The sequence below is a fragment of the Apus apus genome, chromosome 4 (genome assembly GCF_020740795.1).
Source record: "Apus apus isolate bApuApu2 chromosome 4, bApuApu2.pri.cur, whole genome shotgun sequence".
In the NCBI taxonomy this organism is placed as follows: Eukaryota; Metazoa; Chordata; class Aves; order Apodiformes; family Apodidae; genus Apus; species Apus apus.
The window spans coordinates 71,172,875-71,191,578 of NC_067285.1; the positions used below are offsets into that span (position 1 = coordinate 71,172,875).

Sequence of the window (18,704 nt, forward strand, 5' to 3'; positions counted from 1 at the left end):
AACAGTGAAAACTCCTTGCCTGGGAGACAGGTGCAGACATTCTGTGACTGCTGCTTGCAAGAGCATAATGAGAACAAAGTGTTCACCAGGCTGCTCAGCAGAATGAGAGGCTGAGCACATCTCCTATGAAAGGTTTGGGTCTTGTGCCCAAGCTACAAAGGCATACAGAGCTGTGAATATCAGCAGCATCCATCATTTTCAAAATGCTAAAAAGGAGCTTAAAAAGCTAAATCTCAGACTGACAAAATTGGCAGTACAAGAGCACTGTGAGAAATTCTAGCTATTTCAGAGGATAGATTTGAAGAAGCTGTCCCAAACAGATGAAGATCAGATAGATGACTAAAGAAAAATATGTGATGATGGAGGGAGCGTGATTTAAATTGCAGCGGTCAGTCGCTGGGAGACACAGCAATATTGTCTTGCTCTTACCTTTTGATATTGTCTTTCTCTGTTACTCCTCATGTCTTGCTCTGATTGTCATGTTCTGATTAAATCCTTTCCTGTGGAAAAAAGGAAAGCTATGGAGTCCTTACACAAAGAAAATATTGGAGGAAAGCAAAAACAAATAAAAGAAGTATACAAGGAAGATGACAAAATATTGAAAAACTGGATGGAGAGGCAAATGGAAATATGCTATGGACTTGTTCATGGAATTTGAAACAACTTTGTTAGGAAACCACTGAGCCATCTGCCAAACTTCTGCAAAAGTTTCCAAATTGGAACTGCACCAGTCAAAAGCAAGGATGGAAAAACGCTTAACGTAGCAATGGAACAGAGAAATAGGTCTGTGACACTATAGTAACATTTAATCTGAGCAAAGTACACGGCTCCAAGAAAGCATTGAAATGTAGCTCTACTTTTCATTTGTTATAAAATTCTTATGACCAACTACAGATAATTTGATCTGGTGACTCATAGTTATTTCACAGTAATAAAGAGGATGCCTTCTCAATTAGCCGGCAACCTTGGTTAGCAAATAATGGTAGTATTTTTCAGTATCAGAACTAGGAAGTATTAAAAATACTTCCCTATGCCCACTGTGTTGACTGAGCTTATACTGGGTCTTGAACCTCCTGGCTCTGGAGCTTTCTGTAGGGGATTTAACTCTTAGGGAGAAAAAATAAATGTAGGAAAAAAACTTGATAGAAGTAAAGTAGTTTTGAAGTTGAATAAGAGGAGGATAATTACTTTATGGTCCTACTTTAAAACCATTAAGCACTGTTGATTTGGAGTAAGGGGAAAGAACAAGAAGGCAAGGAAGGCCATGAGTTAATCTTCAGTTAGCTTTTAGGCTTGACTCAGCAGTGTGGGATGCCATGAAAAGCATGAAGGTTTTGTATGCTGTCTTTTGCTGGATGATCTGTAAAAGTGTTTCTTTCTAATCTTGTGAGAAACAATGTGTAGATTTTATTTTACAGGTACGAGTTGCCAGGAATCCATGGATTAAATTTTGTCCTCAGGAATTCCCTTGGTGGTGGTGGCATAGCATCGCTAAGAAGTGACCCACAGGCATGTATGAAAGCATTGATTTTATGCTTTAATCTTTTATAACTATGTATTACACAGCCGTTCTTGGGATGGATCTGGAAGCTTTTAGTTTTGACTCTTCAGTTCCTTTTAATCTCCTATCAATACACTTTATTTACTTAATTGTTTTAAGGTTGGAAAACAATATAGGAATTATAAAGTTGATATAGAATATTTGGTAAAAAATATGAGTACAAGAAGCTATTAAGAGAGTCTTCAAATCTATTATGTTCTTTATTATGTGCTACCTGTGGTTTTTGGATGCACCAGCAAAATTAACTTCTTAAATAGTCTGTCATGTTTTGAAGAATGCAGATTTACAGGATAATTCTGATTAAGTCTTTCCTAGTGCATATAGAAGCCATTAACTGTCCAACAACTCCTCTAGCTTACCCTATGACAGTTAAATACTGATAGAATCATAGAATCATAGAATCATAGGGGTTGGAAGTGACCTCTGAAGATCATGGAATCCAACCCTCCTGCTTCAGCAGGATCACCTAGGGCAGATCACACAGGAACACAGGATAATTCATATAAATCTGAAAAACAGCTAGATAGGAGATCTTTTGTGTTGACCACGTTATGGGAATCTGAAACTAACATTTTTTGCAAGTGTACAATTGTGTAAGTATAGGCAATGATAAATACTCATAAAACTTAAAAACGTACTGAATTCTTACATTGATTATAGGAAAAATACCTATTAAACCATTTTCAAAAACTTAATTTACAAATGTGGTATATTTAGATAGTAAAATTAAATGTCATTTGTTGTTGTTTTGCTTTTCTTACAGGGGAAAGCACTTGGACAGATGCTGCTGGATTTCCAGATTAAAAATGTTCCTGATTTAAAATCACTGATAGAGTAACAGGTGTCTAGTATATATACTTTTAACGCTGATTGGTGTATAAAAATATGTTATAAACAAGAACTGGCTTCTTGAGTGAGATTTTCTTTTTAAAAGTCAAAGAACAGAAGTTAGTGACAGTTATCTCTCAGAGGCCTAGCTATACGGCACAGATTAGCAAATGTTTTGAGTAATACCAGACTAACAGCTTTGTCTGTGACTGATAACATTTCCTGTCTAAATAATACATTGGATGAAGAATTAATTAATTTCCTGTAAAACAGAATTAATCAAATTGCAAGATAACATTTAATTAGGAGTCGAGGTCATCTTTGTTCCAAGATGGAAATTATCTCCTGTTCAGACCATCTCTCTTTTCCTTCTCTCAGTCTTTATTTGAAAGTTAAATGAACCAAAACAGTTGAGCTCCTGTCAGCAGTGTTTGTCCTGTGCATAGAGTGAGGCTGGGTAACCTGCTGTTCATTGCTATGAAGTCAGCACTGTCTCCTGCTGAAGAACAGCTTTCTCTAATGGGCAATGAGGAAAAGTAGTTACTGTTACAGTATGACTGGTAGTAAATGCTACCTTTGGTCAGGATCCACTGACTTCCAGCACTTTGTCCAATTAATGACAGACTTTATGATTACAGTTTCCAACATCTCTTACTAAGTAATCCATTGGTTGGAAGCACTGACTAGCAGTAAATTGTAGATCTTGGCACGGGAATAAATTTGAAGATAAAGACAGGAGAGAGCGCTATGAGCTAGTCTGCCTGCCTGCTCACTGTTGTGATGGTGCATTCCTGACAGGTAGGAAGGGGGCCATGTGGTGGAGGGATAGATACCTTGTTTTGTTTCAGGGCTGTGAAGTTGTTATTTTGTGCAACAGAGTCCCATCTGGCTGCACCTCCAATACTGTGTTCCGTTCTGGGCCCCTCACTACAGGAAGGACATTGAGGTGCTGGAGCATCTCTAGAGAAGAGCAACAAAGCTGGTGAAGGGTCTGGAGCACAAGTTTTACATAGAGCAACTGAGGGAATCGGGGTGTAGTCTAGAGAAGAGGAGGCCGAGGAGAGACTTAATTGCTGTCTACAACTGCCTGAAAGGAGGTTGTAATGAGATGGGGGTCGGTCTCTTCTCCTGTGTGACCAGTGATAGGACAAAAGGAAATGAGCTGAAGATTGGATATTAGGAAAAATTTCTTCACTGAAAGAGTAGTCAGGCATTGGAACAAGCTGCGGTCAAGTCGCAATCCCTGGGAAGTGTTCAAAAAACGTGTAGACCTGAAACTTTGGGACATAGTTTAGTGGGCATGGTGATGCTGGGTTGATGGTTGGGCTTGATGATCTTACAGGTCTTTTCCAACCTTAATGATTCTGTGATTGTCATTTGCATTGCCCTTCCCTCAGAAAGGTCCACCGATGTTCCACAAAAAGGTCTGTTCCCTGCTGTTAAGGAATACCATGTTGAATATAGTGTGCTCCATCTCTATTCTGATGCCCAGCCTTCACCTCCCCATCTCCCTTGCTGCACAATATAACTAGCATGTTCAAATTGGGATGCTCATAAACTTCTTCACCTGATTAAACAGAAACGTAAAAATCTGTATACTACTTCCTGGGACAATACCACTGTGATAGTTCTGGCCCAGTAACTCTGTATTTCCTCTGCAGAAGCCATATAAATACTACTCCACATGTTCGGGAATTTTATATTCAGAAATTAGTATTTCCCTTTATTTTGGGGTGACTGTATTAATTGTTAAGTGCTGACAAAATGAGACGTTACTAATACCAGAAAATAATATGAAAAGAAGTATTTTTAAATTGCCACCAAAACTGTTAGTTTTGCCTAATCTCAGTCTGTGCTACCACTGTTGCTAATTTCCTAGTCTCTTGCTTGCTAATGAGGACTATACACTGAATTGTTCCCACCTTTTCTGTGGCTTTATTCATTTGAATTAAGGTATCATAAGTGAACATTTTATCCATCTAAGCATGTTATTCTGTTAGCAAGTCGTAAGTACTATCTGTGTATACAGCATGATTCAGTCTAGTTGTAAAAAAATGAGTCAGTATTTCATTGCAGAAAAATAACCAACTTAATAACTTCAAAAGGGAAAAGAGCATGCTGGTTTTATTATATTTACAGTCATTGATTGTGAGAGAACCTGTTAATAATTTGGAAGCCTGTTTAGCAAAACGGACAAAGGTATTGAGAGGAAATAAAAAAAAAAAAATAGACCTCAGCAAACCTACAAGGATAAAAAGGCTATGGTAAATATTTGCAGTTCACTCAATATGCTGCTTAAGTGACTGTAAATGTGTATGCAATGATTTTTTAATAAAAGTGAACATTCATAAACTATAAATTTTAGAAATTTGTTGTTTCTTCTACTGGAAGAGAGTGATACTTTACAGGTACTTTGTTTTGAGGTTGTTTCACTTGCTGGCAATTTCGTGCGTAGTCTTGCTGGTTCCCTTCTTCGTGTTTTGTCTCTTCTGTTCCTAGTCCTTGTTAAATACAAAAACTGAAAAAGTGATACTGTTTTCTAGAGAGCTGGTCATTTATGGCTCTACAGTGGAAGCTGTAATTTCCTGAAAGGAATGGTACAGTGTTCAGATGGATTGGATATGGGAATGCAAAGGCATTATTTTTTGTAATCTCTGGAGTTGCCTTTCTGGATGCTGTGAAACCATCCTTCACAAACATGTGTTCTGCCCACTGTTTATTTCAGTGGGCCAGCTTAAACCAAATGGTATTGCTTTTCAGAAAATTTTCTTGCAAATTATAGCCCCCAAAAACCTCTATCCAAAGATTTTGTTCTATTTGACCTCCTCAACATGTTTTGAATTCATGAACCTAAACTTGTTCCAGCAATCCCAGCTAACCTGAAAGTTTGTTAAAGCTGCATTTGTTTCTTCATCTATCATAGATGATTAATTGAGAAAGGTTTGGTAGAACATAAATTATACTTGAAGGTGCGCGTGTATGCAGTCAGTTAAAAATGCATTTTGCCTACTTGTTAAACCAGGCTGTTCCTTATATAGACAAGAATTTGCCCTTCCAAGTGCTTTTCTTTTCTACCTTTATTTTTCCCAACTGCTTTAGCTGTGATGGCAGGATGGAAATAATAATGTCTAGCTTATAAAATAAGGTTCCATCTAATATACAAGTTTCAGTGTCATGGAAACTGGCTTACACCTCTTACCTGGAAAGTTTTTGTGCTGCGGCTCATCTGCATTACAAAACAAAGGCTGCATTGTCTTACCACTTGCAGCTTTCTTACTGCATCTCACCTAACTCCCAAAAATAAATAATGGGTTTTATCATTAAATTATTCTACGTAGCTAACTGTCAAAATACTTTGTCGATGTTTGCTGGTTTATGTTTAATAATTTGAAGTCATTTTCCCACTGCAGTTTGTGTGTTAAAGGTACAAAAGTTATTATACAAAAGTGGCTCAAGATAAAGGATGTGCCAGGAGGGTTTGAGGCACAAAGTGAATTTTCAGTTTACCCATCTCCAATGGAGCCAGTTTTCCACTAAAATACCAGGGGAAGGGTTTCCCCTTCGGAGCAAAGGAAAAATAATAGTAGCTATACCTTTTAAATAATTTTTGCATCGTGGCAGTTTGAAAGTAATAGGAGAGTAGTCCTTAAGGTCTGAAAGCGGAAAATCCTGGTTTGCAGGTTGCCTTTCAACATCTGAATGGCTTCATTCAGAAATGACACTGGTAGTTGTATTAAGTGATTTGCACACAGGAATGCTTGCAGCAGTTGCAAGGTAGTGGTGAAGCATTACTTGGGCAGTGGATATCACTTTCTGCAGCTGGGTAGGTGTGTTGGCCATTTCACAGATCTGTCAGCTGTATGATGCCTTTTGTGTGTGTTTTGGTTGGGGATTCTGGGCCTGAGAGTGAGGAAGAGGCTGGGAGGAGGCGGGGGAATAGGGTGCTGAGAGAGGAGGCTCATTAGTGCCTCAGGTATGAAGAAACCACACTGCAGAAATGTCACACCTCTCATTGTATTTCTTTGAAGCCCTGCCATGCAGTAAGACTTTCAGTCCTTGTAGTGATTCCTCTTCTTTGGTTTCATCCTGGTTTCCTTTCCGGATTTACTTGAAATGGACCCTGGTGATTTTCAGATTAAAGCTAACTAGCATTAAGAAAGCAAACACAGGATGCCTCAGAGTAAAAGATCCCACTGGGAAATGTCTGTTCCTGCCTGGGAGTTCATCTGAATTCTTCTGCTTTCCTTTGGGCAGGGCAGAGAAATCTAAACTGTGTGACTGAAGCATCTCTAACATTTATTTCAAAGAAGACCATCCAGGCACTCCCTTGACAGCTTTGGGGAAGGGGAGGGGTGGATGTCTTGAGATGGCAGCACAGGGCAGGACCACTGCTTATCCTCCTTGGAGGGAGAGGGAAACCTTCTGTGCCAGGACTTTCTGTGGCTCCTTCATAAATTTTTGGCTGTGGCACAGTGCTCCAACTCTGGAGAAGCTGATGCGATTATCACCAAATGGGTGAGACCCTTTATCATGATGAGGGAGTTTAATTTTTTCTTTTTTCCCTGTCTCTTAAAAATAATGCACTAGTTAAAAATGAGAAAAGCTCCCCCTCCTCCCTGTCTTTATCTACTAGTACCAAAAGCTTCAAACCTTCCAAATATATTTAAAACACCTGGATTTGAGAAGATGCTGTTTTAATTATATATGTGGCTGGTGGCTAATCCACAAGATTCCTACCAGCATCATAAGCCACAATCTATAAGGTATTTTATCTTTTGTAAGTGATGCAATTTGAAGCAGGGGGCTTTAGAGGACTAAGCCTTCTGTTGTGTAAAAAAATTGGCTGTGACTCTGCAGGGAAAATGCCAAATGCCTGATCACTGCGGGAAGAAATGTTTGGGCTCTGGCTTGTAATCAGCAACCAAATGAGGTGGTGGTGGGCCTCTCTGCAGATGAAGCAAGGTGAGGATAATCTTCAGTTCCCCAGGAAGCTGCTCTTTGCTCTGAGCAGGAGGAAACGGAGGGCAACACCAGCCACTGCTTCTTGGAAAGCAGCGATGTAACCTGCTTCCCTGAAGTGTTTTCTTCACTGAGGGGAAAACCTGCTTTGGCTCATTGATAAGCGTTGTTTTTCCTGTGCACAAGATCCTGCCTTGAGCCTTCGTTTGGTGTCTGGTGGTAAGAGGCTCTTACCTGTTGGGTTCTTCATGTCTTTCCGTTCATACTAGAGCTGTTCCCTGAAGGAATGGAAAGGGATGGTGAACCTTTTCTCTTTTTTGCTAGCATAACCAAAGGGGGTTCTACAGCTCAAGGGTGGTCTAGGGATTTCATTCTTGATCCACAGGTTCTTGGGCTTCAAGTGACTGATGAGGAGGGAAGAAGAACTTGCTGTTTAAACATTGTGCCTGTGGAGAGGTGCTGAGATGTTGTACCATAGTACTCGTTTTCTTTCTTCCCTTTTTTTTCTCTTTATATTTGGCATCGTGTATACTGTGGTGTTCGCCACAACCTGCAGGGGAGTAGAGCCTAGGTTTGGGGGAACATGCTTTAACGAACTACTCCAGCACTGCTTCCCGCCTCGTCCGCCCGCTCCGAGTTTCCCACAGAGGCGAAAGTTTCCCCCGGAGCCAGAGGGCTGGGCCAGGAGTGTGCGGCATCAACAGTGCCACCAAGTCAGTGGCAGCGAGGCGGCGGTGGCGGCGGGGACTCGGTGAAAGGCTGCGGGCCCTCTTCCCTGCCACCCTCCAGGCCCTGTCATCTTCCAGGTAAGATGAATGTCTGTCTCATCCATCATCTCGCAGTCCCCAGGAGGAGGGAATTTGCTCGGCTACTGAAGCTAGCCTCAGACGGGACGGCTTTGTTGACCTGAGAGGGCTCCTCTTTTGTGGGTTGTTGCCAGGATTTAGCCATGTATATAATGGCTTAGCATGAAACAAAACGCAGGGGAATGCCTCTCCGCCTTTTCCCACTCCCTTAGCTGACGGTTCTTTCGGGTGACTTAGTTTATAAATGTGACTTCCCCCCTCTTCTTCCTCGGGGACCCGTTTTCTTCCGAGGGAGCAAGGCGCGCTGCGGGGTCACCGTCTCGCCCCCCTCTCCCGCGCCAGCACCGCGGCAGCCTCCGCAGCTGGTCCTCCTCGCCCCGCGGCCGGCGGGGCGGGCGCCCAAAGCCCTTGAGGGTCTGTCTCATCGGCGGTGGAAGGTGAAAGAAGCGGCTGCAGCCCCGGGAGCCCTCCGCTGTGCTGCCCGGGCCAGATGAACGTACTTTTTCTCGCCTTTGTACCTGGGCAGCGCCGAGGGAGGCGCGGTGAGGAGCCGCGGGGAGCACTCTGCCCCCGGGGCCCAGCACCGCGCCCTTCCGCGGGCCGAGCTACCCCCGGCACCGGGACAGGGAACGCAGGGTCGGCTGGGGCCGCCCGCCGTGCTCCCCAATAAATCGCGGCCGCGCCTCGGGGCGGGCACTGGCCTTACTCCGCTCACCCGGTGGGCTGGCCCGGGTGCCCGCCCCGCCCCCGCCGGTAGCCTAGAAAAGCGGGGCCGGGAGGTGGGGGCTGCTCGCCAGCAGCGAGGGCTTCCCCCCCAAAAAAGGTCCCTGCTGACCATGAAGAACCCAGTGCCGCAGGCGGCCTCGCTGCTGCTGGAGAAGCTGCTGCTCCTGGTCAATGTGCGGCCGCTGCCCTCGGGCTCCGGCGGGGAGTCCTCGGCTCCGGCAGCCCCCGGCTACTACGACACCAGCTGCTTCAAGCGGGGCGACCTGCTGGAGGTGCCCCGCACGCTCTTCATCCACTTCGGCATCTACTTGGGCGACAACCGCGTCGCCCACCTGATGCCCGACATCCTGCCCGCCTTCACTGGCGACCGGCGGCAGATCCAGCAGGTGGTGACCAACAAGCGGCTCATCCTGGGCGTCATCACCAAGATGGCCAGTATCCGCGTGGACACGGTGGAGGACTTCGCCTACGGCGGCAGCATCCTGGTCAACCACATGGACCGGCTCTTCAAGGACCAGGTACTGAGCAGCGAGGAGGCTGCCCGCCGGGCGGAGAAGCTGGTGGGCGCCACGGCCTACAGCCTGCTCTGGAACAACTGCGAGCACTTCGTCACCTACTGCCGGTACGGAGCCCCGGTCAGCTTCCAGACCGACAAGGTACGGCCGGGCAGCCCCGCAGGGAGCGGTTGCGCCGGGGAGGCGGCGGCCGGGGGCAGGGACGGGCCTGCCTGGCCACTCCGCTCCCCGAAACGGGGTCAGCCGCCGCCGCCGGGCCCCGGGGGCTGCTCCCCGGTACCGCCCGCCGGAGCCGCGGGCCCTTCTCTGGGCAGCGCGCAGTGCCGCGGGTGCGGAGCGGCGGGAACCTGGCCTCTGGTGGCCTCCGGTGGCGAGGGAAGCCGGGCTGAATCCCCAAGGCAATTAACATGCTCTTCAAGTGCTCTGAGGCTGCCAGAGCCGCGGGCAGTACCGGGGCTAAAGCTGGGGTCGTGAGCCAGTGCCAGGCTCGCTTTTCGCCCTGGGCTGCGCCCCGGAGAGCCTGTGAGGGCTGGGGTAGTAGCTGCTCGTTTGCACTGGAGAGAGTGGGCACCTCCAGCTGCTTGGTTAAAGCTTTCCTCTTTAACCCGTATCTTTTATGTTCTTTTTTTTTTTTTTTTCTCCTCCAGTTCTGTGAGACTGTGAAGATGATTATTCGGGACCAGAGGAGTGTTCTTGCTTCAGTGCTTGTGGGATTAGCGTCAATAGTCTGCCTGGGTTTGGCACCCTCCACCACACTCCCCACGATCTTTATTCCCTTCATTCTGTGGATGGCTGGCTAACAGCCTTCCTGGAGGGAAGGCTGCTCATGGCCAGCATCTGTATATAGGATGTACACTACTGTATTTATGAAAGCACAGATTACTCATCAGCATTGCATAAAGTTTCTTAACCTTGTGTGCCATTTTTTAAATACAACTTGTCTAGAACACAAGGCATAGCTTACTGTGTAAGCCAAGTAATAGATTTCCTGAAAATCTCAGTACATTTTAACACACTTTTAAATAATGAAAAAGTAGGGTTGCGATGCAGTTCTGCTCTTTGCCTTTAGCCATAAGTGATTCTGGTAATATCCTTCATGTTCTTCAATTTCTTAGCTGCATACTCGGGTGCTGTAACTATTAATAAAAATTGGTGATGGCATACCACAAAGTGATGGGTACGAGCACAAACTGCTAACCTCTTTGATAGATACTGTTTATACTGAAAAGTTACTGTCTCCATTACTAAAATACCCTTTAGCAGAGGTAGAAGTAAGTAAACTGACTCTTCTTGATGGTAAAGAAAAAACAACCCTAGGCTGGGTGCTGTGTAGTGCAGTAGCACGTCTGGCCAGACTGGCTACAGTCCTTTGAGTTCCCTTCTGGGAAATGCTCACAAATCTCTCATTCATATTAATTATGCAAACATTTGCTGCTGTATTGAACAACTTTTTAATTGGGTTGGTGGTAAGGAAAGATGGTGATTCCTCAGCATTTTCCTTGCTACTGATGGTGGTTAGTATGGCTAAAATAAATGATTACAGAGGGTTTAGGGGATACAGGGGATACAGCTTGCTTTATGACAATTAGTGACCTACAAACATCGGAAATTTCCAGTGTATGGGGCACATGGTAAGGAGGACAGACACTGATTTAGTTCCTACCTTCTTCAACTATGGAACCCATGTGAGTGCTATAATGCATCAGGGATCAGTTTCTGTGGTGGCTGTATTGTCATTTTGGCTATTGCCTTGAAACAAGATGCCTCTCTGTGAAAGATGGTATGTCTTTCTATACTCAGCTCTTGCAAATAAGTATTCAGTTGCAAGCCAGCAGTTGGTGCTAAAAAATGTTTTGTCTTCAATATTGAGGCTTTTCCGTTTATCAATAATGCATAAAATTAGATTTCAAATTGAGCTCATCTGGACAATCATTTGACTGCTAAAAACCTTTGCTATTTCTTTTCTTAGCAGTGTCTTGATGTATGCAAAGAATGCCTTGCACGAGATACATGCACTTGCAGGTTCACGCGCTATGCTCGCCTTCCTTTCTAGTCAAAGGCGAATAGGATGGTTCTTCACCAAGGACTGCACTTCAGATTTATCCTTCTTATGAGTCGTTTCAGTTTCCTGTTATCAGCTCTGCTACTGAAGTGGCCGCTTTCCCCCATTTGTAGAGAGAGACTCATTTTAACTGTGCTATACGCCCACTTCATCTTTCCCTAGACCTTACAGCTGTTTGAAGACTGGATTCTTGAACTGTGAGTCTACTTGGCTGCTCTCTAATCACCTTTCTTCTGGCTCCTCTGCTATAACCGACAAAGAATGTAAAGACTGGGGTGAAATTCCAGGTTCATAGGAAAGAGCAGCGTGACTGCTGCTGCCATCAACCAAGAGGGGATTTCAGCCCAGCTTTTTCAGTACACGTTCAGTCTGCAGCCCAGCCCCAAAGCAGCTGGATATCAATTACTCTTGGATCCTTATAAACAACTTCTCTTCTGCTTTCAAAGATTGCAATGCAACTGTAAATGTGTAACTGTTTCTGGTAAACTTTTAATATTAAGGTGTTTTTTAATTAACATGAATTGCTTTTTCATAGTGTATGCATTAGTAATATTTTCATAAATCCCAGTGTGGTTTTTTTACTTGCTGTGCATAAGGTATGAACTGTAGTAATTACTGTAATTATATAAATAGAATTTATTCATTTAAAAATGTCTGCAGGCCTCTTGAAATTGAGTATCATGATACAGCATTTCTCTAAGGTATCCAAGTAGGGGTATTGAACAGTTTATTAACATGCAGTTACATGGGGTCTGATTACAGGTGGGCTTTTCTTTTCCCCTTTATTTACTCAGGATTTATATGAATTCCAGTAATTTTTATGAGTCACTTATACAATAAACAACAGGGTCATGACCAGTAACCAACTTGTAAGTGGGACTGTTGGAAGGCAGAGAAAAGTTCCTGCTCTAGCTTTAGTATCAAAGGACCAATGGCTGATGATACTGAGCAAGAAGCATCTGGATTAGACTGAGAGACTAAATTGGGATTCTGCTAGGTGTCTGTATGACAGAAATGAAAGCAGGCTTCCAGCAGTATTAGTAGACAATTTTCCTTCAAAGTATAAAGTTTTAAGTTAATGGGATACTACAAAATGGTCTAGAATGTCTTGCTGCATCCTTTCATCAGGGGCAAGTAATAACATGGGCAGGGGAAGAGAAATTCAGCTGCATGTTTAGGAGTGTTCCCTACCAACTGTAATTCTAGCAGAGATCTGAAAATTTTGTTAAAAGTCAGGCATGAGTCAAGTCAGTCATACTGTGAGGGGGAAAACAAGTCTAGCAGGCATGAATTCTCATGTTCAGCTCAGCGGGTGGTGCTTGTGCTCTGAAATATTTTGGTAAATGTCAGTGTCAACTCTTTTTCTGTAATTACTTGAGTAAAAATAAGCACTTGCCCTAGGTGGAGCATTGCATTTCAGACTTGAGCTCAACTGTGATGCCATTGGAATGAAGGAACTAGTTATAATAAGAAAAACACGGAAAACTGTGGAGCAGTTCAGCTGTTTGGAAATGTGTGTTTCACTTAGAAGTGAAATTGTTCATCAGTAACTGTAAGTGACGGTGATGGGGAGTGTAAATCTAGAGCTGCAGCACGTTTTGGTGGTGGAGCTGTTTTGAAAAGTTGTGTGGTTAAACTTGAATATGTAATGGCAGAGTATAACCATCACCCCTGTGCCACTGGGAAAGGCAAGTAGTGAAGACATCAAGTTAAAAGGATAGATGTGTCACTTCAGGCTTTCCAAAGAAAACAAAAATAAAATGAGCATTCACAAGGCTCAAAATGTTTTTTTAAAAAAACCCTGTGTTTAAAAAAAAAAAAAGTTGCTAAATGAAGAAATTAGAACGGTGAGTTTCTGTTTGTATTTATTTTAGCTTGGAACATAAATGATTACTCATTTTGTGGTGAACAGTCATCTGCTGCTTGATTTCACCTTTGGGTCCTGTGCTGAAGGAGAATGCTACATATAAATGCCATCGAGGCTTTTGATGAAAACAAAATTATAGAAATACTAGTTAAAGTCTGAGGGGGTGGGGAGGAGGGAATTGTACTTGTGTGTGACTTGACATCGTCCAGATAGGGTTTAGAAAGCAAGCGGCAGCAACAATAATCATTAGAATGGTGATCTCTAGAAGAGATAAAGTGTTGTATTATTTATTGCATGTTCTCACATTAAATAAAATGTCACACACCACTGAATGATACAGAGCTGTATTAGACAGTCAAGTAGTTAGCATCTCCTTTCTCCACTGAAATTTAAAAAAGTTCTCGTGACTCTAGGAGCTACTTAAGCTTTGTAATAGCTTAGGACACAGTCCCTCTGAGCTGTCATGAATGGGCTTACTCATAGGAAATGAAGATACAAAAGCTGAGTAGTTTTGCAGCCTTAGACAAATTTTCAGAATGTTGTGCTGGTAAAATAAACTACCTCCTCTGCTGTAGAAATACATCTCTAAAAGTATTTGAGGGCTATTTTGGCATAATTTCTTAACAATATATTCTGTGCTGTGTTTTGTGGCATAGCTTTGCTTCTGAAGTCAAGGGACCGTTTAGGATATTGTCCTGAGTTCTTAGAGACTGTGGGAGAAGATAAGAAAGTGATCTTTCGGAGACTTAAACAGAATGATGTTGCAGTACCACGTTTCTGTCTGTGACAAAACTTGTGATTTATGTTTACTGTTTCAGTGTCTTGTAGGGTAGAAAACTTTCTGTAAGATGTTCTGTAGCTTTTTAATGTTTTCCCTGTTTATTAGGAAACTTTACTTAGCTATGTGACCTTAGTTTAGTAGTAGCCTCTTCTCTATAGCACATCTGTGAATTGGAAAACAGACAGTGGCTGCTTTATGAAGGTGCAATTTGGAGCAAATAGCTGCAGAGTCCCCTACAACAACCTCACAGCAGCTACAGCTGGGTGCTTGGTCTGAGCAAGGCAGTGAGAACACAGGAGGCAGAGAATGCTGATGGTTTCTTTTAATTGTGAGGGCAGGTCAGGGCATATTTAGTGTGGTGAAGGACCAGTCACTGAACACAGAGGTGTGTGCCTGTGAAGACCCTGATGCTGCTTAGTTGGGCATGATGGGCACGGATGCTTCTGCTCTCCTGTCCCTTGCTGGAATTTAGGGGGCCCAAGAGGGGGTTGCATGTTAAGGCTGAGATTAATCAGAATAATTTGCTTTCCCTAAAATGGAGAGGTACACTATTAATGTCACAGGCTGTCATCTAATCTGGTAAATCAAATGGGCTAGGGTCCATCTTCTGATTATGTGGTGGTACACTGTGACTCATGCTGGAGCTAAACTACCCCACTGCTACAGCAGAGCTTCACTGCTGCTGGCTACTGGTAGTGTTCACTGGCCTGCCTTGTCCCAAGGCACACTCCAAGAGAGCACTAGTTACCAGGGGCTGCATCTGAGATAATGCAAACAGAAGTATGGATGACCATCTACAAATACACAGACTGATTCTGTGACCTTGTTTAGCTGATTAACCTAGCCAGCATTTTAAGACAGATGTGCCTATTTGATACTCAAAACCTCAGGTCCCTTCCTGATTGAGCAGCATGTGAATGAAAACAGCAATGCCATTTTACAAACAGTGCCAAAATGACAGCATTTCTGAAGGTCTGGGAGACCTATTCCTAGGACCCTGCTCAGTACATCCTGCAGGAGACTCACCGGACTTTGGATAAGACTGTGAGGTGACTACTCTTTACCTTTTCTAATTTTATCTTATGGTTAGGACAGTTATTATTGAATTTATTTTAGGAAGTCAGGCAACACCTGTGGCTTTGAGTTAGAAGGAGAATATGGCTCTCTGGCCACTCTCTGTTGGAACAGGCTCTGTTTGGGCTCTCCTATTTGCCCCCTCAAAAGGGGAGTGTTGCTTCTCATGGACTATGGGCTCCAGTGAGGTTCTGATTGTGGACCAGATCCCTAGCTGCAACCAGGTACTAGGAATGCTAAAACTGGGACATTTCTGACCTTGACACAGCACAAACTGCAGCTTTTTAGAAAACTTTTGGGTAAAATTAAGGGTGAGACTATCAGGTAAGACCAAAACTTTGCTGCTTTGCTGCAGTGTTTAGTTAAAGCAAATGCTTTTAATTAAAGCAGATACCTGCTGGACCTCTCTATTGCCTACAGTTTTTGCTTTTTAATTCTTTCCCATTGCTGTAACTGGGACAATAATAGTCTCTCTCTTTTCTGGCCAGCTGCAAGATTTGGTTAATATTTGCATAAGGTTGTGGTTCCTTGCATTGGACACACCAAATAAATAAAATGCGTGGTTCTTTACCACAAGGCAATTTTCCTGCCTGTGAAACCAGAGTTTTCTGTGAGGCTAAGGAGGTATACTATTTTATATAATTAAGAATATAGGCAAATGAAGGGTTATACTCTGCTAAACTTGCCAAGCCACCTTATCTTCTGTTTCTGCATAGTCTGAGACCTGTGTCAGATTTGCACCTGTGCTCCTTGCAGTTTTGCAGAAGAGTGCCCATGTATTTCCATGTAGCACTGCATAAAAACACAGGGAAGGCTGGGCCTGCTACTGCCACACAGTAGGTAAAAAGTTAGTAATCAATTCTAATCAAAAGTGAAGAAATGTAGGTGTGAAAACAATGAGAGGCCTCCTGCATCCCTGGTGGGAAGATTAGAGTTAGATTAAACAGAGTAATTTTGCTATTTCTGTTTGCAGACGAGACTGTACGTAGCTCCAAGAGAATGCTCAGGAGGAGGGAGGCACCTGGTTTCAACCACAGTCATTTGGAGTCTGTCTACATGACATGGTAGTGCATTGTACAAGTAGCCTGGAGCCAAAGATGACTTGGTTGCCTCCAGGACCAGAACCAGCATGCAGTAAAAACCCTAGACCTGCATTTGCCCTCGGGGAAGAGGACTGTTTGGTTCAGCATTGTGCTAGCACAGCTTTTAGCACTTTTGAAATCTGCAGATATGCCCCAGACTGTTTAAACTCCATCCCAAAGCTTGTTTTATCCAGAACCTGTTTTATTAATGGGTTACTTTACAAGACTTCCAGCTCTGCCAGTTCCTGAGGGGTCCTTCCCAAGGTATCTAACTCTTCCCAAGCTTTGGAAAAGGAGCCTGAAGGCCTTGCTCAGGGCTGAGAATTACTCCAAACTGGCAAGTCTGTAACACTGCAATGCCTGAAGTATATGTGAAGATGTAGCCTGCAATATCCACAGTCATGTTGCCATGTCCCATTCCGCAGTCTTTCATCAAGCTCAGGACATGCACAAAACTCAGCTCCTCTAGAAATCAAAATATGTAATAAACTAGGACATAGCCTTGGCAAACCAAGGCATCCAGTACATTAGCCATTTAGCACTGACAATCCCATGGTAAAGACAGCTTTTTATTTTCCTTTAGTCATTACTCCTCATTTCTGACAGCAATGAGGCTTGGTCACGCTGTATGTAAGAAAGAACCACTCTGTTGTACAAATAACTATTGTAGAATGACAATTTGATCATGTATTGACAGACAGGGTGTAAACCGGGAATAAAGTCTTTTCAAAAACTTGCCTGGAGAAAGCAGTAAGTCTGCTTGGCCAATGAAGTGAAATTCCAGTGAGAACAGCGAGTTTCTATTTCTGATGTCTTAAAGCAATTCCAGCAACTCTAATACTGTTAGAGCACTGAGAATTGCACAAGCAGTAGACCTAATGCATAGTCAAGAAACGTGTTTCAAAATTATAATAAGGTTTTTATGACTTGCAAAGAGGTTTTTTTACAAGCAAACTGAAAATATCCACCCAAACCAGTTATAGAAATTACTTTCCCTCAGGAACTTTCTCGTTTGCATATTTCAGTTTGAGAATGTTTGTCTTAAAAGCTCTCATACAGACAGCACTCAATCCTGCAATTAAAACCAAATTTGTGCTTGCAACAACAGTCTGTTTTTATAGGAAAGACACTGGAGTCGTGACACAAATTGTGAGCTCACTGCATAATTAAGCAGGAAGGGAATATGGGACATGAGCAAGACATCTGTTTATACAAAAAAAAAAATGATCTTAGTAAAAAAATCGTAAGAGAAGTTACTTTTAGAAAATCACTTTACTAGCACCTCATATTTAAAAATTACCCCATTAGGACAGGTCCTCAGTAATTCACTGGATCTACCATTGAGCATGTAATACTCCAAGCTTCCTTATTGCAACAGCATTTTTCATTTGCTTATGTCTCTTCCAGCTAAAATTAGTAAGAGTTTTGTCACTGTCTTCACAGGGAGCAAGATTAAATAAGAAGTATTTCCACCCACTCCCTGACCTCCCCAATATCCTGTACCTGTGAAAATTGAATAATGATGTTCAGAAATGCACTCCCTGATCACTACTAACCTATACACTGAATTAGGATTTGAAGAATCATACAGGTCACGAAGTGTGCAGCTTTTGTATTTTTTTGTAGTTTGTCAAATCTATTCAGACAGCTGCCTACAGTTGCTTCTGTGCTGTCACTTGTGTTTCTATCGATCTTTTTTGCTGGTCTAGGCAATGTACTCTTCAGCTGGCTTCTGAGATCTTTTTCTGTGGACACAACTACTCCCATTAATCTTTAGAAAAACTGGACTCTCAGTCCAGAGCTGCAGCAAGACAACCAGACGTGGGTAAAAACTTAACTACCTTTGAGAGCCTGGAGCTTACAAACGAGGGCCAAATTTTGCAGCATCACAGGAATGAACTTGGCAATATCTGAAAGTCAGGTTGGCCCTGTATCATTCTCCAACAGTGAGCAACAGTGAGCACTCAGGGACAGGGTACGGGTACAGAGTTGTGGTATATTGCAAAAATTTTTCATAAGCAACAATTCACAAACTTCTAGCTTTGAAGCTTGCATTCATTTAATCATGTTTAATACTCTTGCCTACATGAGCTTGTCTTACTTCTCTTTTAGCTTTGCTGTCTGGCCTCCAAAAGGTTCTAAGATGACATTGATTATGACATATGAAAAAGCACTTTATTTTAAATTGGCTGCCTGATGATTATATTAGCTCCCCCTCTTGTACTACAGGGAACAATGAATAATCATTTTGTGTTCATTTTTTCCATTTTCAGTCTTACTATTCTCAGATATTCCTGGTGTGAAGTCAGATTTTTTTGCAGTTTCCACAAATTTGTGCTGAAGGTCTTCTGAAAACAGCTAATTTGGCACCATCTTCCTAGTACCATGGCTTCCCTCAGAAATTTAGTACATGTTACAGCTCTCCGTCCACTAATATCACTCT

At 42.9% G+C, this 18,704-nt stretch overlaps 2 protein-coding genes across 5 annotated transcripts in view; both read left to right on the forward strand.

The window, feature by feature from the left end:
• Positions 1-4,748, forward strand: part of LOC127384957 (uncharacterized) — a 60,795-nt gene extending 56,047 nt beyond the window's left edge. For 2 of the 4 annotated variants that reach the window (XM_051620072.1, XM_051620073.1), the window contains exons 19-20: positions 1,419-1,509; positions 2,325-4,748. In XM_051620072.1, coding sequence (XP_051476032.1) covers positions 1,419-1,509; positions 2,325-2,399 — 166 coding nt within the window. In that variant the 3' untranslated portion in view covers positions 2,400-4,748. Of the gene's footprint in view, positions 1-513; positions 784-1,418; positions 1,514-2,324 lie in introns of those variants that run through there. The other 2 variants (XR_007889546.1, XM_051620074.1) reach the window with 2 other exon arrangements.
• Positions 4,749-8,964: 4,216 nt separating this feature from the next.
• Positions 8,965-13,371, forward strand: LRAT (lecithin retinol acyltransferase). Its single transcript, XM_051620077.1, has 2 exons — positions 8,965-9,536; positions 10,043-13,371. The coding sequence occupies exons 1-2, from the start codon at positions 8,991-8,993 to the stop codon at positions 10,193-10,195; spliced, it is 699 nt and encodes a 232-aa protein (XP_051476037.1). The 5' UTR covers positions 8,965-8,990; the 3' UTR covers positions 10,196-13,371.
• Positions 13,372-18,704: the final 5,333 nt, after the last annotated feature.

Coding starts and splice junctions, on each gene's coding strand:
- LRAT (XM_051620077.1), top strand. CDS start 8,991: ATGAAGAACCCAGTGCCGCAGGCGGCCTCGCTGCTGCTGGAGAAGCTG. Junction 9,537..10,042: donor TCAGCTTCCAGACCGACAAG/GTACGGCCGGGC, acceptor TTTCTCCTCCAG/TTCTGTGAGACTGTGAAGAT.